Here is a 24,079-nt window from a genome sequence, read left to right as displayed (position 1 = left end):
AGCTTTCCTCTGTTTCGCGGTGCCGTTTGTTAAGATCCGACCTTACAAAAAGTTTTGTTAAAGTGCTGTTCTGTCTCTGTTTCTCAGTATCAGCAGCCTTATTCTTTTCTCTTAACCAGTTGAAGTTACCCCAACTCCTTAATGAAGTCATTTTTTATTTTAAGGAATTTTGACTTTTTAAAAAAAAATTTAATTTATTTATTTATGGCTGTGTTGGCTCTTCGTTTCTGTGCGAGGGCTTTCTCCAGTTGCGGCAAGTGGGGGCCACTCCTCATAGCGGTGCGCGGGCCTCTCACTATCGCGGCCTCTCTTGTTGCGGAGCACAGGCTCCAGATGCGCAGGCTCAGTAATTATGGCTCACGGGGCTAGTTGCTCTGCGGTATGTGGGATCTTCCCAGACCAGGGCTCGAAACCGGGTCCCCTGCATTGGCAGGCAGATTCTCAACCACTGCGCCACCAGAGAAGCCCAATGAAGTCATTCTTTAAAAATCATTTTCTCTCGGGACTTCCCTGGTGGTCCAGTGGTTAGACTCCGCACTCCGGGTGCAGGGGGTACGGATTTGAGCCCTGGTCGGGGAACTAAGATCCCACATGCTACACGGTGCGGCCTAAAAACAAAAACAAACAAAAAAATCATTTTCTCTTTTCAGACAATATTAACTTAGAACAATCCCACGTGTACATAGGGAGAGAACGAATCTTAAGTGTCTATAGTAGATCAGTCACATCTATGAGTTTTGCATATGCTACTTAATTTATTCCAGACAATAAACCTGTAAAGTTGATGGTATTATTCCCATCAAATATAAAATTTTTACAAATGTAGAACTAAGGCCCTGAGATTTTAAGTTTTGCCCAGTGTATGTGTAGTATGTTCCAAGTTAGATTTAAGCCTAACATTTCTTGTCCCAAGCATCTCAGTCTAGTAACAGAGATAGGTACTTGAATAAATAAGTTATGAAGCTGTTTCATAAGTTACAGAGCCATTAAAAATGAGCAATATGTCTATATTTATTGCCAGTGAAAGATGTTCACCTTGTATTATTGAGTGAAAACACGTTGAAGAACAGAATCAGTATTATGAGCCTGTTCACTTATTCACTGATTCAGGAATGTATATTGAGTGCCTCCTTTGTCTTAGGCACTGTTCTAGGCACTTAGGATACTTGAGTGAACAAAAGAGTGTTTTTTTTTATGGAGCTTACAATCTATTAATATAGAATAGAATGTAAAAGAGACGGAATTAAATGAGGCAGCTTGGGCTGCAAGAAAGACTTGGAGAGAAAGTCTCAGTGATAGGTAAATTCATCCATAACAAATGGGTAATTGTTGGGAGACAGTTCTCCATGTCTCTTTTGTATTTCTGCACATCTTGTGAGCAGAGGCACTGGCTGCTTTGTTCTGGACTCTCTTTTCAGAGAACAGACTTGGGAGATATAATATCTCCCTGTGGAGCAGAGGGCAGATTTATTTATTGTCCAGAATAATAAAGATAATGTTTTCCTTTGGGAAAAAGGTTAGGCAGATTTGCTTGATATAAGATTTGCGTTCCTTCAGTTCAGGGTTCCCCAGCTGTGATTCAAACCCATTGCATGTGCAGTATCCCCCCAGACCCCTCTGCATTGCCCTGTGGGAATTGGGGGACAAGGGGAACTAATGTGAACCTGAAGCTCATTCTCCTTGAGGAGTAAAATCCTTTGCCTCTGACTCAGAAGTCCTGTGTCTTCTGCCAGCATCCATGAAATGGTGGCAGGTAGCTTGTTAGCTTACAAGTAGGCCAGACTCATCACAGTTCTTGATAATAGGCATGAGTTTATTTTTATTTTAATTTGAGAGGACTCAGTTGTTTTTTTTTTTAAACTTATAGTTCTTATTTTTATCCTAGCTTTCAGCTCCTATTTCTTGGTGTAGTGCATTTAATTACCAAAAGGGTAGAGGAGGTTTATACTAGGTTGTTCTAGAAGCCCATTTTATGGAATGTGGGGCAATACAATTTTTTAAAAAATAAATAAATTTATTTATTTATTTTTGGCTGTGTTGGGTCTTTGTTGCTGCGTGCAGGCTTTTCTCTAGTTGTCGTGAGCGGGGGCCACTCTTCGTTGTGGTGCGTGGGCTTCTCATTGTGGTGGCTTCTCGTTGCGGAGCATGGGCTCTAGGCACGCGGGTTTCAGTAGTTGTGGCACGCAGACTTCAGTAGTTGTGCCTCGCGGGCTCTAGAGCGCAGGCTCAGTAGTTGTGGCGCACGGGCTTAGTTGCTCCGCGGCAGGTGGGATCTTCCCGGACCGGGGCTCAAACCCGTGTCCCCTGCATTGGCAGGCGGATTCTTAACCACTGGGCCACCAGGGAAGCCCAATACAATCATTTTGATCTCCTAAGTCACATATAAAAATATCATTTAGGAGCTGTCTTGTCCCTATCGTGTCTCAGTGCATGTTTTTATGTACAAGGTCATATGGAAGAATTCTTGCTCAAATTACTCACTTTGTCTTCTATTCTCTCATGTTGCACTACCATTTTCTCTAGTTGGAAATGGCTAGAGCCATGTTTTCAAGCCCAGATTTTAAAAATTTGGAAGAAAATTTTTAATACTTTTTTCTTAGCATTTTAATGAATTTTAATTACTGTCGTGTTGTTAATTTGAATACTTCTTTCCTTAACTCTTAATTTATAACTCAGTAGGATTGCCAAAGGAATTGGCCAAAAGGAAAAGATTTAAAAAAATTTTTTCTGTTTACTAGTTAGCATCTTTTTAAAACTGAAAATCAGATTTGAAAAGTTAATTATATAAAGTATAACCTAATTCATGAAAATACTTTGCTGAATTTCTGCAGGTTGTTTTATTCCAATAAGTTTAGGAAGTATACCCCACCCGAACACACGCAAAATCTTTAACCCACGTGTTCATCCATTATCTAGCGATCTTACCAGTTACAGGCAAGGACAGAGAAAACAGTCTGGCTTCAAGAAGATCTTGCTCTTTACGTGGAATGCAAGAAAACATAATAGAGTCCCTTGTGACAGTATATAGAGAGCATAGTCAGATTTAATTTTGAAATCTCATCAGCCTGATTACTTAGCTAATTACTGTTCTTTGTCATATATATATTCGGCTTCCTTTCATTACAGCTTCTGAATACGCATGAAGCTTTTTGGTCCATTTTTGGTAAAAATGATTCATTTCTTAAAGAAACATAATTTCTCTTTTTCAAAGGAGGAATTTATTATATTTTTGAAGTATGATAACTTTTCTGCTATTGATGGATATTTAGGCTGATTTAATTTTTGTGCTCTCACATTTCATCACTGTGAAATGAACTTCTAAGTATTTTAGCATTTCTGAAAGTGAGATGTTTAAAAATAGGTGGCATATTCTAAAACAGTTTGCCATCCTTTTTAAAATTGAAAACCTATTCCCCACCTCCAGTCTTCTCTTATCCCCTTTCTCTGCTTTATTTTTCCATATAGAGTTTTTAGCAAGTCACATATTGTTTATTTTCTTTCATTAAGCTAACTAGAGTCAGGGATCTTTTTCTCTTTTATTTTACCATTGTATCTCTAGCTCCTAGAACACGACCTGGAATGGAGTAAGTACACAATATATTTGTTGAATGAATGGATGAATGAAGGGAACATTTAAGTGTTTATTGTGGTTCCAGATACTGTGCTAAGCCCTTTCTCTCCTTGAATCACTTAATAACCACATGAGGTAGGTAGGTACTCTAATGAGGAAACTAGGGCTGAGGAGGAGTTAATTTGCCCAGTGTCACTCAGCCCGTAAATGGAAGAATTAAAATTAGAGCTTGACTCTACCTCATGACAGTTCCTAGGCTCTTAACAGTGTTACACTTGTCTAAGCAATGAATTGTATGATTTATTTAGTTCTTTCTTTTTAAACAGGAAGAAGAGAATTTATCCAAAGATTAAAACTTGAAGCAACCCTGAATGTGCATGATGGCTGTGTAAGTAATAGTTAATTCTCAACTATGAAGGACTTTAATACTAAGTGTTCAGATGTTTGAGGAACTGCCCCAGTCCTCCCAAAAGAGATTGGACTAAGTATAAGAAAATGGGAGAATTAAGTTTTACATTAAAACGTAAAAGTATACTTTGAATTTAGGAAAGCATATGGGAGATTTTTTAAAGAATGATGAGTTTTCTAACATTATCAAAAGGTTTTCATCTCTTTCACTCTATTGGTACTGATTTTGTGACAGTCACTAGTGATCTTAATGTCTCCAAATCTAGTGGTCACTTCTCAGAAACTTTAGACATTGGTTGAATACATTTTCTTTTTTGAAATACTTATTCTCTTGGATTCTGCTAACACCACACTCTCTTGGTTTTCTTTCTATCTCATTGACTTGTTGCATCTTCTCTGTCTTCTTCCCTGACTCCTCCACCTCTTCACCTTCAAATGTTGGATGTACCAACATTATATCTTGGTTCCTCCCACCCTGTTTTCTCTTCACTTTTCTAAGTGATTTTGTTTAGTCCCATGGCTGAAAAACATGACTTCCAACTTTCCACTTCTTCCCAGAACTCCAGATTTATATAAATAACTCTCTAGTTAACATTTCCAGTTGCATGTCTAATAGCACCCCAAATTTAACAAGGTCAAAACAAAACTCTTGTAAGGTTTTGTTAGGAAAACTTCAGACACTGGACTTTCCTGGTGGCACAGTGATTAAGAATCTGCCTGCCAATGCAAGGGACATGGGTTCAAGCTGTGGTCTGGGAAGATCCCACATGCCGCGGAGCAACTAAGCCTGTGTGTAACAACTACTGAGCCTGTGCTCTAGGCCCCGTGAGACACAACTACTGAGCTCGTGTGCCACAACTACTGAAGCCCATGTGCCTAGAGCCCGTGCTCTGCAACAAGAGAAGCCACCACAATGAGAAGCCCACGTGCAGAAACGAAGACCAAACACAGCCAAAAATAAATGAGTGAATGAATAAATAAAAAAATCAATCAATCAATTAATTAAAAAAAACCCTTTAATCATGCTTTTCATATACTCAGGACCTGGATTTAGCAGTTAATCAAGATTTTGGCACATTTTCTTTTACCATTTCATTTTTTTTCTCTTTGCTGAAGTATTTTAAAGCAAATCTCAGATGTGAAATCATTTCACCTCTGTATATAAGCTAAAAGTAATGGACATTTTTTTATGTAATCAAAATGGCATTATATAATTTAACAAGATAGTATATTTTTTGGTATCATCTAATACATAGTCCATAATCAAATTTCCCCCATTGTTTAAAAATCTCCTTTTTTTTTTAAACATTCTTATTGGAGTATAATTGTTTTACAATGTTGTGTTAGTTTCTGCTGTACAAAACAGTGAATCAGCTATATGTATACATATATCCCCATATCCCCTCCCTCTTGAGCCTCCCTCCCACCCTCCCTATTGCACCCCTCTAGGTCATCACAAAGCATCGAGCTGATTTCCCTGTGCTATGCAGCAGCTTCCCACTAGCCATCCATTTCACATTTGGTAGTGTATATATGTCAATGCTACTCTCTCACTTCGTACCAGCTTCCCCTTCCCACTCTGTGTCCTCAAGTCTGTTCTCTACGTTTGTGTCTTTATTCCTGTCCTCCCACTAGGTTTTAGATTGCTTATATGTGTGTTAGCATATGGTATTTGCTTTTCTCTTTCTGACTTACTTCACTCTGTATGACAGGCTCTAGGTCCGTCCACCTCATTACAAATGACTCAATTTTGTTCCTTTTTATGGCAGAGTAATATTCCATTGTATATAGATGCCACATCTTCTTTATCCATTCATCTGTCAATGGACATTTAGGTTACTTCCATGTCTTGGCTATTGTAAATAGTGCTGCAGTGAACTTTGTGTTACATGACTCTTTTTGAATTATGGTTTTCTCAGGGTATATGCCCAGTAGTGGGATTGCTGGGTCATTAGGTAGTTCTATTTTCAGTGTTTTAAAGAACCTCCATACTGTTCTCCATAGTGGCTATATCAATTTACATTCCCACCAACAGTGCAGGAGCGTTCTCTTTTCTCCACACCCTCTCCAGCATTTATTGTTTCTAGATTTCTTGATGATGGCCATTCTGACCGGTGTGAGGTGATACCTCATTGTGGTTTTGATTTGCATTTCTCTAATGATTAGTGCTGTTGAACATCTTTTCATGTGTTTGTTGGCAATCTGCATGTCTACTTTGGAGAAATGTCTGTTTAGGTCTTCCGCTCATTCTTGGATCGGGTTGTTTGGTCTTTTGATACTGAGATGCTTAAGCTGCTTGTATGTTTTGGAGATTAATCCTTTGTCTGTTGCTGCGTTTGCAAATATTTTCTTCCATTTGGAGGTTTGTCTTTTTCTCTTGTTTATGGTTTCCTTTGCTGTGCAAAAGCTTTTAAGGTTCATTAGGTCCCATTTGTTTATTTTTGATATTATTTCCGTTAATCTAGGAGGTGGGTCAAAAAGGATCTTGCTGTGATTTATGTCATAGAGTGTTCTGCCTATGTTTTCCTCTAAGAGTTTGATATTGTCTGGTCTTACATTTAGGTCTTTAATCCATTTTGAGTTTATTTTTGTGTATGGTGTTAGGAAGTGTTCTAATTTCATTCTTTTACCTGTAGCTGTCCGGTTTTCCCAGCACCACTTATTGAAGAAGCTGTCTTTTCTCCATTGTATATTCTTGCCTCCTTTCTCAAAGGTAAGGTGACCATATGTGTGTGGGTTTATCACTGGGCTTCCTATCCTATTCCATTGATTGATATACTGTTTTTGTGCCAGTACCATACTGTCTTGATTACTGTAGCTTTGTAGTATAGTCTGAAGTCAGGGAGCCTGATTCCTCCAGCTCTGTTTTCTTTCTGAAGATTGCTTTGGCTATTTGGGGTCTTTTGTGTTTCCGTGCAAATTGTAAAATTTTTTGTTCTAGTTCAGTGAAGAATGCCATTGGTAGTTTGATAGGGATTGCACTGAATCTGTAGATTGCTTTGAGTAATATAGTCATTTTCACAATATTGATTCTTCCAATCCAAGAACATGGTATATCTTTCCATCTGTTTGTATGGTCTTTAATGTGTTTCATCAGTGTCTTATAGATTTCAGCGTGCAGGTCTTTTGCCTCCTTAGGTAGATTATTCCTAGGTATTTTATTCTTTTTGTTGCAGTGGTAAATGGGATTGTTTCCATAATTTCTGTTTCTGATTTTTCATTTTTAGTGTGTAGGAATGCAACAGATTTCTGTGCATTAATTTTGTATCCTGCTACTTTACCAAATTCATTGATCAGCTCTAGCAGTTTTCTGGTGTCATCTTTAGGATTTTCTATGTATAGATCATGTCATCTGCAAACAGTGACACTTTTTCTTCTTTTCCAATTTAGATTCCTTTTATTTCTTTTTCCTCTCTGACTGCCATGGATAATACTTCCAAAACTATGTTGAATAATAGTGGTGAAAGTGGGCAACCTTGTCTTGTTCCTGATCTTAGAGGAAATGCTTTCAGTTTTTCACCATTGAGAATGATGTTGGCTGTGAATTTGTCATATATGGCTTTTATTATGTTGAGGTAGGTTCTCTCTATGCCCACTTTCTGGAGAGTTTTTATCATAAATGGGTGCTGAATTTTGTCAAAAGCTTTTTCTGCATCTATTGAGGTGATCACATGGTTTTTATCCTTCAGTTTGCTAATATGGTGTGCCACATTGATTGTTTTGCATATAGTGAAGAATCCTTGCATTCCTGGAATAAACCCCACTTGATCATGATGTATGATCCTTTTAATGTGCTGTTGGATTCTGTTTGCTAGTATTTTGTTGAGGATTTTTGCATCTATGTTCGTCAGTGATATTGGCCTGTAATTTTCTTTTTCTGTGATATATTTGTCTGGTTTGGTATCAGGGTGATGGTGGCCTCATAGAATGAGTTTGGGAGTGTTCCTCCCTCTGCTGTATTTTGGAAGAGTTTTAGGAAGGTAGTTGTTCACTCTTCTCTAAATCTTTGTTAGAATTTGCCTGTGAAGCCATGTGGCCCTGGGCTTTTTGTTTGTTGGAAGATTTTAAATCACAGTTTCAATTTCAGTGCTTGTGAATGGTCTGTTCATGCTTTCTAGTCCTTCCTGGTTCAGTCTTGGAAGATTGTACTTTTCTAAGAATTTGTCCATTTCTTCCAGGTTGTCCATTTTATTGGCATATAGTTGCTTTTAGTAATCTCTCATGCTCCTTTGTATTTCTGCAGTCAGTTGTTACTTCTCCTTTTTCATTTCTAATTCTGTTGATTTGAGTCTTCTCCCTTTTTTCCTGATGAGTCTAATGGTTTATCAATTTCGTTTATCTTCTCAAAGAACCAGCTTTTAGTTTTATTGATCTTTTCTATTGTTTCCTTCATTTCTTTTTCATTTATTTCTGATCTGATCTTTATGATTTCTTTCCTTTTGCTAACTTCGGGTTTTTTTTTTGTTCTTTCTCTGATTGCTTTAGGTGTAAGGTTAGGTTGTTTATTTGAGATTTTTCTTGTTTTTTGAGGTAGGATTGTATTCCTATAAACTTCCATCTTAGAACTGCTTTTGCTGCATCCCATAGGTTTTAGGTCATTGTGTTTTCGTTGTCATTTGTTTCTAGGTATTTATTTGATTTCTTCTTTGATTTCTTCTGTGATCTCTTAGTTGTTTAGAAGCATATTGTTTAGCCTCCATATGTTTTTATTTTTTACCATTTTCTTCCTGTAATTGATAGCTAGTCTCATAGTGTTGTGGTCCAAAAAGGTACTTGATTGGCAGGCAGATTCTTAACTACTGCACCACCAGGGAAGTCCCCGGAATTTGTATTCTAGTCAACACTTTAGGTGATTTTAATCTAGGTGATCTGTGGATCATACTTTGGAAAACAGTGCTATAGCTACTAATTGAAAACATGAGACTAGAACGAGCACATGGAAAGAAATTGCAAACTGGAGGGTCTAGGCCTTAACTCTAAGGATTCAAACATTTAAAACTTAAGCAAAGAGGGGAAAAGTGTCTATAGTCCGATCCTCCAAAATGTTATCTTTTTCCTGTTCACAGTTGTGGTATTATAATTATGCTGTAAATACACTTTTGATATCAATATATGTTATTTATTTTAAACCTTAGCACCACTCTTGAGGTTCTCCTGATGCTCATGGTTAAAAATGGATCATAACAAAAAGAAATGGACATGTACTGCACTCCCTTATTCTGTTCTTATCCTCCTTAAGCAGCCTCTTTTAATCCGTGTTTTATTTCAGATCTTCTGGTAATTTCTTTCATTTCTGTGTGATAGTGTTATGTTGGTCTTTCTTGAAGTGTCAACTTTGGGTGTTGTCCTTTGTTTTTCTGCTATGATAGAAGAGGAATTAACTAATTTATACAATTTTCTAAGATGTCGGCTTCTCAAAAATTTTGTTACTGTTCTCAGTCTCTCCAGCTGTCACTTTAATTTTAAACAACACACTTAAGCATCGTTTTGTTTTTCTGTCATTCATAGACAGTATTTCTTGAATCCCTATTCTGTAAAGTATATTTAAGGCTTTCACCCTTCTTCCACCTTCCTATCTCTATTTCACACCTTTTTCAGCTATATATGCTTTTGTATTGTCAGTGTTGATTTCATTTGCCTCCTATTCTGTAGCCATTGTTATTTTCTGAAATTTGTCAATGTATTTATTCTAAAAGTCAAAATTCAGTAAACAGTGTTAATGTCTTATACATATGTATATGTCGTAGTTTTCATTTAGCTCTTCACAATAAGGAGAGAAGAGGAAGAAAATTATATAATATATCATCTGTTTTATAGGTGAGCACACTCAGCTGCTCAAAACTCTCTAATGGGTTTCTGGCTTACGTATAGTAAATCCAAAGGCCTTATTGCTTCAGAGACCCTACATGATTTGGCACTTGCCTTCTTTTCCATTTCATCCCTTACTGTATTCTCCATTATACATGTTTGTTTTAGTCATACTCATCTTTTTGCTGTTTCTTTAAATGCACCTAGTACACCTCTGTCGTACGTATTTTGTTTTTTGCCTAGAACTTTCTTCCTCACATATCTTTGAAGCTTACCTTGTCATTTCATTTAGCTTTAACTTAACCTGTCGGAGATGCTTTTCCTGACCACCCTAATAGCTCCCCACTCCTCATCAGTATCTTTCTCTTTCTTCTGTTTTTTTCACCATAATACTGACATTATAATTATGCATTTATTTATTTGTTCATAGTCTGCATACCTGCCTCCCTCTACTCTAGCACTCTGGACACCAAATATATCTTCATGAATTTATTTTCTTCGTCTAGTGTCGAGGGGAGTGCCTACCACATATTTGGCACTTATGAAGTGTTTATCGAAGAGACAAAAGCATGTGTTACATATTGGATTTTATGTGTTTCTTTGAGGAACTAAGGTCAAGTCTTTCTCCTTACTCAAAGGAGAATTTTCTAGTGTTAATTTCAGATGGATTCTTGCATAATGTATAACTGCCTTTGTGGTATTCTGAAGTTTTTACAAGCTGTGGATTCTGTATCTTTCCAGTTTTGAATTTACTTTCAGGTTTTACTGAGTATTTTCTCAAATATTTTTCTAAGGATGAGTGGAACATAAACTTTTCTTGCTAGCTTAAAGATATCTTTTCTGCTTGCATACTAAAAAAATTTTTGTCCTTATTTTTATTTTGCATTTTTTAAAACGGGTGATGCCTTCTCATTGTACAAAAATAAACTACATAAAAAAATACACATTGAGAGACTTCCCTGGTGGTCCAGTGGTTAAGAATCCACCTTCTGATGCATGGGATGCAGGTTCGATCCCTGGTCGGGATCCGACATGCCATGGGGCAACTAAGCCCACGTGCCACAACTACTGAGCCCACATGCTCTAGAGCCCGTGTGCTACCACTAGAGAGCCTGCGTGCTGCAACTACTGAGCCCACATGCCACAACTAGAGAGCCTGTGCACCACAACTACTGAGCCTGCGTGCTCTAGAGCCTGCATGCCACAACTAGAGAGAAGCCCATGCGCCACAATGAAAGATCCTGCATACTACAATGAAGATCTCGCATTCCACAACTAAGACCAAGCACAGCCAAAATAAATACACTAAATTAACAAAAAAAAAGTATACATTGAGAAGTGTGGCTCTCACTCCTGTTCCTGTCTTCCCCATTTTTTTCTGTTCCCTAAAACACATAACCACTTGTTTTAGTTTCATGGGTATCCTTCTACTCTATTTTTCCCCATCTTTATTGAGATATAATTTACATATATAAATGTATAAGTTTAATGTGTAAAATGTAATGATTTGATACACATATATATTGCAAAATGATTACCACAATAAGCTTAGTTAACACATTATCACTTCACATAATTTCCATTTTGTTGTTGTGGTGGTGGTGAGAACATTTAATATTTACTTTCTTAGTATCTTTCAAGTATACAGCACAGTATTGCTACCTGTAAACACCATGCTGTACATTAGATCCCAGAACTTACTCATCTTATAACTGGTAGTTTATACTTTTTGAACATCTCATTTCCTCCACCTTCCAGCCTCTGGCAACCACCAGTCTACTCTCTATTTCTATCAGTTGAGCATGTTTAGATTCCACATATAAGTGATATCATACAGCATTTGTCATTCTTTATCTCACCCTCGGCATTCATCCACATTGTTGCAAACGTCAGGATTTCCTTCAATTTTATGGCTGAAAAATATTCCATTGTGTGCATGGGTGTGTGTGTTTATCATATTTATCCATTCATCCATTGACAGACACCTAGGTTCTTTTCGTGTCTTGGGTATCGTAAATAAAGACACAATGAATATGGGGTGCTGCAGATATCTCTTCAAGATAGTATTTTAATTTCCTTCAAATATATACCCAAAATTGGGATTGCTGGATTATATGGTAGTTCTAATTTAAATTTTTTGAGGAACCTCCATAGTGTTTCCTATAGTTGCTGTATCAATTTCCCTTCCCACCAGTGGTGCACAAGGTTCCCTTTTCTCCACGTCCTTACCAGCACTTCTTATCTCTTATATTTTTGATAATAGCCATTCTAATAGGTCTGAGATGGTATCTCATTGTGTTTTTTTGTTGTTGTTGTTGTCCATGCTGTGCAGCTCGTGGGATTGAACCTAGGCCACAGCAGTGAAAGCACCGAGTCCTAACTACTGGACTTCCAGGGTGCTCCCTCATTTGTGGCTTTGATGTGCATTTTTCTGATGATTAGTGATGTTGAGCATTGTTTCATGTACTTTTTGGCCATTTGTATGTCTTCTTTGGAAAAAAGGTTTTTCAGGTCTTTGCCCATTTTTATGGTTACAAACTTTTTTTCTTTTTGGCGATACGCGGGCCTCTCACTGTTGTGGCCTCTCCCGTTGCGGAGCACGGCCTCCGGACGCGCAGGTTCAGAGGCCATGGCTCACGGGCCCAGCCGCTCCGCGACATGTGGGATCCTCCCGGACCGGGGCACGAACCCGCGTCCCCTGCATCGGCAGGCGGACTCTCAACCACTGCGCCACCAGGGAAGCCCCTTCTGCCCATTTTTTAATTGGGTTGTTTGTTTTTTTAATATTGAGCTGCATGAGCTTTTTATGTATTTTGGAGATTAATCCTTTGTCCGTTGATTTGTTTGCAAATATTTTCTCCCATATTGAGGGTTGTGTTTTCGTCTTGTTTAGAGTTTTCCTTTGCTGTGCAAAAGCTTTTAAGTTTCATTAGGTCCCATTTATTTTTGTTTTTATTTCCATTACTCTAGGAGGTGGGTCAAAAAAGATCTTGTGATTTATGTCAGAGTGTTCTTCCGATGTTTTCCTCTAAGAGTTTGATATTGTCTGGTCTTACATTTAGGTCTTTAATCCATTTTGAGTTTATTTTTGTGTATGGTGTTAGGGAGTGTTCTAATTTCATTCTTTTCCATATAGCTGTCCAGTTTTCCCAGCACCACTTATTGAAGAGACTGTCTTTTCTCCATTGTATATCTTTGCCTCCTTTGTCGTAGATTAGTTGACCAGAGTTGTGTAGGTTTATGTCTGGGCTTTCTGTCCTGTTCCATTGATCTATATTTCTGTTTTTGTTCCAGTGCCCTATTGTCTTGATTACTATAGCTTTGTAGTATAGTATGAGGTGAGGGAGTATGATTCCTACAGTTCTGTTTTTTTCCTCAAGATTGCTTTGACTATTCAGGGTCTTTTGTGTCTCCATACAACTTTTAAGATTTTTTTGTTCCAGTTTGTAAAAAGTGCCATTGGTAGTTTGATAGGGATTGCATTCAATCTGTAGATTGCTTTGAGTAATATAGTCATTTTCACAATATTGATTCTTCCAATCCAAGAAAATGGTATATCTCTCCATCTGTTTGTGTCATCTCTGATTTCTTTCATCAGTATCTGATAGTTTTCTGAGTACAGGACTTTTACCTCCTTAGGTATGTTTATTCCTAGGTATTTTATTCTTTTTGTGGCAGTGGTGAATGGGAGTGTTTCCTTAATTTCTCTTTCATATTTTTCATCACTAGTGTCTAGGAATGCAAGAGATTTCTGTGCATTAATTTTGTATCCTGAAACTTTACCAAATTCATTGATTAGCTCTAGTAGTTTTCTGGTGGCATATTTAGGATTATCTATATATAGTATCATCTCATCTGCAAACAGTGACAGTCTTACTACTTCTTTTACAATTTGCATTCCTTTTATTTCTTTTTCTTCTCTTACTGCCATGGCTAGGACTTTCAAAACTATGTTGAATAATACTGGCGAGAGTGAACATCCTTGTTTTCTTCCTGATCTTAGAGGAAATGCTTTCAATCTTTCACCGTTGAGAATGATGTTGGCTGTGAATTTGTCATATATGGCTTTTATTATGTTGAGGTAGGTTCTCTCTATGCCCACTTTATGGAGAGTTTTTATCATAAATGGGTGTTGAATTTTGTCAAAAGCTTTTTCTGCATCTATTGAGATGATCATATGGTTTTTATTCTTCAGTTTGTTAATATGGTGTATCACATTGTTTGATTTGCATATATCAAAGAATCCTTGCATCCCTGGGATAAATTCCACTTGATCATGATGTATGATCCTTTCAGTGTGTTGTTTGATTCTGTTTCCTAGTATTTTGTTGAGCATTCTTGCATCTGTGTTCATCAGTGATATTAGTCTGTAATTTTTTTTGTAGTATCTTTGTCTTGTTTTGGTATCAGGGTGATGGTGGCCTCGTAGAATGAGTTTGGGAGTGTTCCTTCTTCTGCAGTTTTTTTGGAAGAGTTGAGAAGGATGAGTGTTAGCTCTTCTCTGAATGTTTGAGAGAATTCACCTGTGAAAGGGTCTGGTTCTGGACTTCTGCGTGTTTGAAGATTTTTCATCACAGTTTCAGTTTCAGTGCTTGTGATTGATCAGTTCATACTTTCTATTTCTTCCTCGTTCAGTCTTGGAAAGTTATACCTTTCTAAGAATTCATCTGTTTCTTCCAGGTTGTCCATTTTATTGGCATAGATTGCTTATAGTAGTCTCTTATGATGCTTTGTATTTCTGTGGTGTCTGTTGTAACTTCTCCTTTTTCATTTCTAATTTTATTGATTTGAGTCTGGCTAAAAGTTTATCAATTTTGTTTATCTTCTCAAAGAACCAGGTTTTAGGTTTATTGCTCCTTGCTATTGTTTACTTTGTTTCTATTTCATTTATTTCTGCTCCGATCTTTATGATTTCTTTCCTTCTACTAACTTTGGGTTTTCTTTGTTCTTCTTTCTCTGGTTCTTTTAAGTGTAAGGTTAGATTGTTTCTTTGAGATTTTTCTTGTTTCTTGAGGTAGGGTTGTATTGCTATAAATTTCCCTCTTAGAACTGGGTTTGCTGCATCCCATAGGTTTTGGATCATTGTGTTTTTGTTGTCATTTGTCTCTAGGTATTTTTTATTTTCCTCTTTGATTTCTTCAGTGATCTCTTGGTTATTTAGTAACATATTGTTTAGCCTCCATATGATTGTGTTTCTTACGTTATTTTCCCTGTAATTTATTTCTAATCTCATAGTGTTGTGGTTTGAAAAGATGCTTGATATGATTTCAGTTTTCTTAAATTTACTGAGACTTGATTTGTAACCCAAGATGTGATCTATCCTGGAGAATGTTCCATGTGCACTTGCAAAGAAAGTGTAATCTGCTTTTCTTGGATGGAATGTCCTATAAATATCAATTAAGTCTCTCTGGTCTAATGTGTCATTTAAAGCTTGTGTTTCCTTATTTATTGTCATTTTGGATGACGTGTCCAATAGGAAAGTGGAGTGTTGAAGTCCCCTACTATTATTGTGTTACTGTCAATTTCCCCTTTTATAGCTGTTAGCGTTTGACTTACATATTGAGGTGCTCCTATGTTGGGTGCATAAATATTTACAATTGTTATATCTTCTTCTTGGATTGATCCCTTGATCATTATGTAGTGTCCTTCCTTGTCTCTTTTAGTAGTCTTTATTTTAAAGTCTATTTTTTCTTTTATGAGTATTGCTACTCCAGCTTTCTTTTGATTTCCATTTGGATGGAATATCTTTTTCCATCCTCTTACTTTCAGTCTGTGTGTATCCCTAGGTATGAAGTGGGTCTCTTGTACACAGTATATATATGGGCCTTGTGTTTTTATCCATTCAGTGAGCCTGTCTTTTGGTTTGAGCATTTAATCCATTCACATTTAAGGTAATTATACATATGTATGTTCCTGTTACCATTTTCTTAATTGTTTTGGGTTTGTTTTTGTAGGTCCTTTTCTTCTCTTGTGTTTCCCACTTAGAGAATTTCTTTTAGCATTTGTTGTAGAGGTGCTTTGGTGGTGCTGAATTCTCTGAGGTTTTGCTTGTTTGTAAAGCTTTTGATTTCTCTTTCGAATCTGAATGAGATCCTTGCTGGGTAGAGTAATCTTGGTTTTAGGTTCTTCCTTTTCATCACTTTAAATATATCTTGCCAGTCCCTTCTGGCTTGTGGCGTTTCTGCTGAGAAATCAGCTGTAAATCTTATGGGAGTTGTATGTTGTCATTTTTCCCTTGTTGCTTTTAATAATTTTTTTTCTTAAATTTTTGTCAGTTTGATTACTGTGTGTCTTGACGTGTTTCTGCTTGGGTTTATCTTGCCTGGGACTCTGCACTTCCTGGACTTGGGTGGATATTTCCTTTCTAATGTTAGGGAAGTTTTTGACTATAACCTCTTGAAATATTTTCTCGGGTCCTTTCTCTCTCTCTCTCTCTTCTCTTTCTGGGACCGCTATGTTGCGAATGTTGGTGTGTTTAATGTTGTCCCAGGGTCTCTTAGTCTGTCTTCATTTCTTTTTATTCTGTTTTCTTTATTCTCTTTTGTGGCAGTAAATTCTACCATTCTATCTTCCAGGTCACTTATCCGTTCTTCTGCCTCAGTTATTCTACTATTGATTCCTTCTAGTATATTTTTCATTTCAGTTATTGTATTGTTCAGCTCTGTTTGTTTGTTCTTTAATTCTTCTAGGTGTTCTTCTTTAATTCTTCTAGGTCTTTGTTAAACATTTCTTGCATCTTCTCGATATTTGCCTCCATTATTTTTCTGAGGTCCTGGATCATTTTTCTGAATTCTTTTTCTGAAAGGTTGCCTATCTCTACTTCATTTAGTTGTTTTTCTGGGGTTTTATCTTGTTCCTTTATGTGGTACATAGTCCTGTCACTTTTCATTTTGTCTATCTTACTGTGAATGTGGTTTTTATTCCACAGGCTGCAGAATTGTAGTTCTTCTTGCTCTTGCTCTCTGCCCTCTGGTGGATCAGGATATCGAAGAGGCTTGTGCAAGCTTCCTGCTGGGAGGGCCTTGTGGTTGGAAGAGTTTGGTGTAGCTCTGGTGGGCAAAGCTCAGTAAAACTTTAATCCACTTTTCTGCTGATGGGTGGGGCTCTGTTCCCTCCCTGTCGGTTGTTTGGCCTGAGGCGACCCAGCACTTGAGCCTACCCAGCTCTTTGGTGGGGCTAATTGTGGATTCTGGGAAGGCTCATGCCAGGGAGTACTTCCCAGAATTTCTGCTGCCAGTCTCCTTGCCCCTGTTGTAAGCCACAGCCACCCCCCTCCTATGCATAGGTCCTCCAACACTAGCAGGTAGGTCTGGTTCAGTCTCCTATGGGGTCACTTCTCCTTCCCCCGGGTACTGATGCGCACACTATTTTGTCTGTGCCCTCCAAGAGTGGAATCTCTGTTTTACCCAGTTCTGTCGAAGTCCTGCAATCAAATCCCGCTAGCTTTTAAAGTCTGATTCTCTGGGAATTCCTCCTCCCATTGCCAGACCCCCAATTTGGGAAGCCTGATGTGGGGCTCAGAACCTTCACTCCAGTGGGTGGACTTCTGAGGTATACTTGTTCTTTTGTTTGTGAATCACCCACCCAGCAGTTATGGCATTTGACTTTATTGTGATTGCGCCCCTCCTACCATCTCATCGGGGGTTCTCCTTTTTCTTTGGGTGTTGGGTATCTTTTGATGATTTTCAGTGTCTTTCTGTCGATGACTGCCCAGCAGTCAGTTGTGATTACGGTACTCTCGCAAGAGGGAGTTGTTCCATACAAACTTCAGGACTTCTATTTCTGTGAAAAATGCTTTTGGAATTTTGATAGGGATTGCTGTAAATCTGTAGATAGCTTTTGAGTAGTATAGTATAATATTAACTATTTTCATACATGAATGTGTCTTTCTGTTTGTTTTTTCAGTGTTTCTCATCTTTGTCATATAGATTTCAGTGTATAGATCTTTCACCTCCCTGGTTAACTTTATTCCTGAGTATTTTATTGTTTTTGATACTGTTGTAAATGGGCTTGTTTTCTTTATTTCATTTTCAGATAGTTCATTGTTAGTATACAGAAATGCAACTGATTTTTGTTTGTTGATGATATATCTTGAAACTACTGAAATCATTTGTTAGTGCTAATAAATTTTTGGTGAAGTCTTCAGGATTTTCTATCAATATATATACGATGAGGTCATCTGCAAACGAAGATAGTTTTATATCTTCATTTCCAATTTAGTTGCCTTTTATTTCTTTTTCCTGTCTAATTATTCTGGCTGGGACTTCCAGTAGTATGTTGAATACAAGTGATGAGAGTGGACATCCTTGTCTTGCTCCTGATCTTAGAGGAAAAGCTTTTTTCAACGTTTCACCCTTGAGTATGGTGTTAGCTGTGGACTTGTTATATATGGCCTTTTTTATGTTGAGGTGTAATCCTTCTATTCCTAGTTTGTTGAGAATTTTTATCATGAAAGATGTTGAATTTAGTTAAATGCTTTTTGTGCATCTATTGAGACAATCATGATTTTTATCTTTCCATTAATGAGGTGTATTAAAATTATTGATTTCTTTATATTGAACCATGCTTGCATTTCAGTGGTAAATCCCAGTTGATTATGGTGTATGGGTCAATGATAGTGTAAAAAAAATTTTTTTTTTTAATTTTTTGTCTGCGCTGCGTGGCATGTGGGATATTAGTTCCCTAACTAGGGATCGAAGTTGCACCTCCTGCATTGGAAGGGCAGAGTCTTAACCTCTAGACCGCCAGGGAAGTCCTGGTGTATGATACTTTTAATGTGATTTTGAATTTGATTTGCTAGTATTTTCTTGATAATTTTTGCCTCTATATTCATCAGAAATGTTGGCTTGTAGTTTTCTTTTCCTGTAGTATCCTTATCTGGCCTTGGTGTGAGGGTAATGCTTACCTCAGAAAATGAGTTTAATTCTTCTTGAAACATTTGGTAAACATTTAAAGCCTGAGAAGCTATCTGGTCCTAGGCTTTTTTGTTGTTGTTACTGTTGGGAGGTTTTTTATTTAATGTCTTTACTCATTATTGTTCTGTTCAGATTTTCTTTTTTCATGATTCAGTCTTAGTCAGTTATATGTTCCTAGGAATTTATTCCAGGTTGTCTAATTTGTTGGTGTATAATTGTTCATAGTAGTCTTTTATGACTCTTTATGTTTCTGTGGTATCAGTTGTAATGTCTTTTATTTATAATTTTATAATCTTGTTAAGTCCTTTGAAATGTTTGTCAATTTTGTTAATCTTTTCAAAAAACCAGCTTTTAATTTTTTTTTTTATCTTTTCTGTTATTTTCCTGTTCTCTATTTTATTCATTTCTCCTCTGATCTTTATCATCTTCTTTATGCCAACTTTGGGCTGTTTTTCTTTTCTAGTTCCTCAATGTGTAAATTTAGATGGTTTATTTGAGATCTTTCTTTTTTTCTTAATGTAGACATTGATTGCTATAAACTTCCCACTGAGAACTGCTTTTGCTGCATCCCATGTGTCTTGTTTCCATTTTCACTTGTCTGAAGATATTTTTTGATTTTTTTTCTTTGATGCTCTGGTTGTCCAGGAGTGTGTTATTTAATTTCCACATGTTTGTGAAATTTTCAGTTTTCCTCCTGTCAGTTTCTATTTTCACACCACTGTGGGCAGGAAAGATACTTGGTAGGATTTCATTCTTTTAATGTTTGCTAATACTTGTTTTGTGGTCTAACATGATTTATCCTGGAGAATGTTCTGTGTTCACTTGAGAAGAATGTTCTGTTGTTGGACGGAATGTTCTATATGTATCTGTTAGATTCATTTGATCTAAAGTTTAATACAAGTCTAATGTTTCCTTACTGATTTTCTGTCGGTATGATTTATCCATTGTTTAAAGTGGGGTGTTGAAGTTTGCTACTATTATACTGTTCTCTTTCTTCCTTCAGACCTGATACAGTCATTCTTTTTTTTTTTCAGTCATTCTTTTTAATTTTAGACATTCTAATAGATATTTAGCAATAGCAATATGTGGTTTTAATTCCTTGTGCTATCTATTTTTACATACAGTCATCCCTCCATATCCACAGGCTCTGCATCTGTGGATACCGAGGGTCGACTGTATTTCTCCATTTTATATAAGGTACTTGAGCATCTACAGACTTTGGCATTCGTCAGACGGTCCTGGAACCCATCCTGTTGGATACCAAGGGAATATGGTATTCATCTGTATCCCTCAAACTTCCTAAGCTTAATAGTTCCAGCCCCCTTTTTTTAAGATTCTGTAGGATATTCTATATAAACAATCATGGCATCTGAGAATAAAGATAGGTTTACTTCTTTTCCTGTCCGGTTTCCTTTTATTTCTTTTTCTTGTCTTACTGTGCTGTCTAGTACCCTAGACAGTGTTGAACAGAAGTGGTGAGAGCAGACATCCCTGTCTTGTTCTGATCTTAGAGGGAAAGCATCCAGTCTTTCATTATTAAGTATGATGGTTTTTTAACGGATGTGCATTGTCCAGTTGAAAAAGTTCCATTCTACTTTGCTGAGAGCTCTTTTTATGAATCATTGTTGGATTTTTTTCAAATGTCTGTTCTTTTTTCAGATGTCACTGCATTTATTGCAGTGACCATATGATTTTCTTTTTTAGTTTGTTAATATCATGGGTTACATTGATTAATATTTGAGTGTCAAACCATTCTTACATTTTCCTTGAGTCATGATGTATTATCTATTTTCATATATTGTTCAGTTTTCTAAAATTCTGTTTTAGAGTTTTTGTGTGTACATTAAGGATATTGGTCCATAGTTTTCTTGTATCAATGAGTTGGTAAGTATACTGTTCTTTTTAGTTTTCTAAAATACTTGGTACAGAATTTTCATCTTTTATGTTTTTAAAATACTTGGCAAAATTCACCAGCAAAGCAGTCTGGGCCTGGAGTTTTCTTTGTTGAAAATTCTAACTGCAGTTTGTTAATAAAAATGGACAATGTCTTGAGTAAATTTTGTTTAGTATGTGTGTTTCAGGGATTTTGTTAACTCTCCAAGTTGTTGAATTTTTTTGATAAAGTTGTCCACAGTGTTCTTTTATATGTTTAAATATTTGTAGAATGTGTAATGATGTCACTGCTCTCATTCCTGATACTGGTAATAAGTTCCCCCACCCCTTCTTTTTCTTGATTAGTCTGAGTAGAGGTTCATTAACTTTGTCTTTTCAATGCACCAGTTTCTGGTTTTATCAATTTTCTCTGTTTTCCTGTTTTCTTTTTCATTGATTTCTGCTCTTATATTCATTATTTCCAATCTTCTTTTGACTTTTGATTTCATTGGCCTTCTTGTTACACCTTTTTGAGTGGAAGTGGAAGTCATTGTTATGGGACCTTTATCCTTCTAATATAGGTGTTTTTGTGCTGTAAATTTCCTTCTAAGCACTATGTTCGCTACAACCCCAAAATTGAGATATGTTGTGCTTTTATTGTCATTCAGTTAAAAATACTTTGTAATTTATTTTGTGATTTCTTTCTTGACCATGTGCAATTTTATAGTTTTCAAATATTTCTTTGTGTTAATGATTTCTAATTTAATTCCATTTTGGACAGAAAACATTTTATGGGACTTGAAGTCTTTTAAATATATTGAGATTTGTTTTATGCCCCATAGTAAGTATCTTCTATATTGGTAAATATTTCATGTGTACTTAAAAAGAATGTATATTCTGCTGTTTTTGGTTGTTTCAGATGTGATAGTAAATCTGGGGGTCCTAGTTACTCCACCTGGATTGAAAGTGGAAGTCAGTAATTCCTTCTCTTTTTTTTAAATTTAGATATAGTCCACATTCCATAAAATTCATCTCTTTTAAGTGTTCAGTGCAGTGCCTTTTTACTATATTCATAAAGTTGTATAGCTGTCACTGCTATCTAATTCCAGTATATTTTCACCATCCAAAAGAGAAAGTCCATACCAATTATCAGTCACTCCCATTCCCCCTCCACCAAGCTCTTGGCAGTCGCTATAATCTGCTTTCTGTCTCTGTAGATAAGCTTATTCTGTACTTTTTATGTAAATGAACCATATAATATGTGGCCTTTCAGACTGGCTTTCACTTAGCGTACTTTTTTAAGGTTCATCCATGTGGCAGCATGTATCATTATTTCTTTTTATGGCTGAATAATACTTCATTGTATGGATATTTTGTTATGAGCAAATGGGTTAGTCACATTTTGTTTATTCATTATTTGGTGAACATTTGAAATGCTTCCCTTTTTGTCTGTTATGAATAATGCAGCTATGAACTTGAGTGTAGAAGTTTTTCTGTGACATGTTTTCAGTTCTCTTGGGTATACATTTTGTTGTGGAATTGCTGGCTCTTAGCGTAACTCTGTTTCAGTTTTTGACCGTACTGCCAAACTGCTTTCCAAATAGCTGTACTATGTTGCATTCCTACCAGAAATGTATCAAGGTTCCAGTTTCTTGACATTCTAATTCTTCTTATATTTTGTGTTTTCTTTTTCTTAAATTATTATAGCCATCTTAATGATGTGAAGTGGTAATTCATTGTGGTTTTAGTTTTCATGAAGATTGAGACCTATGTTTCCTTCTAAGAGCTTTAAAGTTTTGGCTCTTACATTTATTTTTAATTTTTTTTACATCTTTATTGCAGTATAATTGCTTTACAATGGTGTGTTAGTTTCTGCTTTATAACAAAGTGAACCAGTTATACATATACATATGTTCCCATATCTCTTCCCTCTTGTGTCTCCCTCCCACCCTCCCTAGCCCACCCCTCTAGGTGGTCGCAAAGCACTGAGCTGATCTCCCTGTGCTATGCGGCTGCTTCCCACTAGCTATCTATTTTACATTTGGTAGTGTATATATGTCCATGTCACTCGCTCACTTTGTCCCAGCTTACCCTTCCCCCTCCCCATATCCTCAAGTCCATTCTCTAGTAGGTCTGTGTCTTTATTCCTGTCTTACCCCTAGGTTCTTCATGACATTTTTTCCCCTTAAATTCCATATATATGTGTTAGCATATGGTATTTGTCTTTCTCTTTCTGACTTACTTCACTCTGTATGACAGACTCTAGGTCCATCCACCTCATTGCAAATAGCTCAATTTCGTTTCATTTTATGGCTGAGTAATATTCCATCTTATATATGTGCCACATCTTCTTTATCCATTCATCCGATGATGGGCACTTAGGTTGTTTCCATCTCCTGGCTATTGTAAATAGAGCTGCAGTGAACATTTTGGTACATGACTCTTTTTGAATTATGGTTTTCTCAGGGTATATGCCCAGTAGTGGGATTGCTGGGTCATATGGTAGTTCTATTTGTAGTTTTCTAAGGAACCTCCATACTGTTCTCCATAGTGGCTGTACCAATTCACATTCCCACCAGCAGTGCAAGAGTGTTCCCTTTTCTCCACACCCTCTCCAGCATTTATTGTTTCTAGATTTTTTGATGATGGCCATTCTGACTGGTGTGAGGTGATATCTCATTCTAGTTTTGATTTACATTCCTCTAATGATTAATGATGTTGAGCGTCCTTTCATGTGTTTGTTGGCAGTCTGTATATCTTCTTTGGAGAAATGTCTATTTAGGTCTTCTGCCTATTTTTGGATTGGGTTGTTTGTTTTTTTGTTATTGAGCTGCATGAGCTGCTTGTAAATTCTGGAGATTAATCCTTTGTCAGTTGCTTCACTTGCAAATATTTTCTCCCATTCTGAGGGTTGTCTTTTGGTCTTGTTTATGGTTTCCTTTGCTGTGCAAAAGCTTTGAAGTTTCATTAGGTCCCATTTGGCTCTTACATTTAAATCTTTGATCATTTTCAGTTAATTTTTGTATGTGATGTGAAGTAGGGATCCAAATTCCTTTTGCTTGTGTATATCCAGGTGTCCTAGCATCAATTGTTGAAAAGATTATTGTTTCTCCATTGAATGGTCTTGGACCCCTTGTCAAGAATTACCTGACCATAAATGTATGGGTTATTTCTGGACTCAATTCCATTCCATTGATTGATATGTCTATGATCATGACAGTACCACACAGCCTTGGTTACTGTAGCTCTGTAGTAAGTTTTTCTAATTCCTTTTTAGGTGACTTGGTTTTATGTCTCTGGATATAAAATGGACTAATTAAAATAAATTTAAATAAAACTTAAGAAAGACTCATATTTCATTGTGAATTTATAGAACATTGTGCTTGCCAAATGGCACTCAGTATGCATTTTCACTAAGTAAACTGGTAAATACTATTTACCATAGACATAACGTCATTAGAGATATAAATTTTAAACCATCAGCTAAGTGAAGATGGCATACTCA

The 24,079-nt window shown here is 36.6% G+C and overlaps 1 protein-coding gene across 10 annotated transcripts in view; it reads left to right on the top strand.

Moving 5' to 3' along the window:
- Positions 1-24,079, top strand: part of DCAF6 (DDB1 and CUL4 associated factor 6) — a 168,535-nt gene that overhangs the window by 18,168 nt on the left and 126,288 nt on the right. For 7 of the 10 annotated variants that reach the window (XM_027086403.1, XM_027086401.1, XM_027086399.1 and 4 more), the window contains exon 2: positions 3,898-3,959. The exons of 2 other annotated variants lie outside the window; for them this stretch is intronic. Coding sequence is in view for 5 of the 8 variants with exons in the window: in XM_027086399.1 (XP_026942200.1) it covers positions 3,898-3,959 (62 nt within the window). In the remaining 3 variants the exon portion in view is untranslated. Of the gene's footprint in view, positions 1-3,897; positions 3,960-6,673; positions 6,693-24,079 lie in introns of those variants that run through there. One more of the 10 variants, XM_027086405.1, reaches the window with a different exon arrangement.

The sequence above is a fragment of the Aethalodelphis obliquidens genome, unplaced genomic scaffold (assembly GCF_003676395.1).
Source record: "Aethalodelphis obliquidens isolate GAN/ISIS:26980383/991018 unplaced genomic scaffold, ASM367639v1 scaffold55, whole genome shotgun sequence".
NCBI classification, from domain to species: Eukaryota; Metazoa; Chordata; class Mammalia; order Artiodactyla; family Delphinidae; genus Aethalodelphis; species Aethalodelphis obliquidens.
This window is presented reverse-complemented; position numbering and strand designations above follow the sequence as displayed.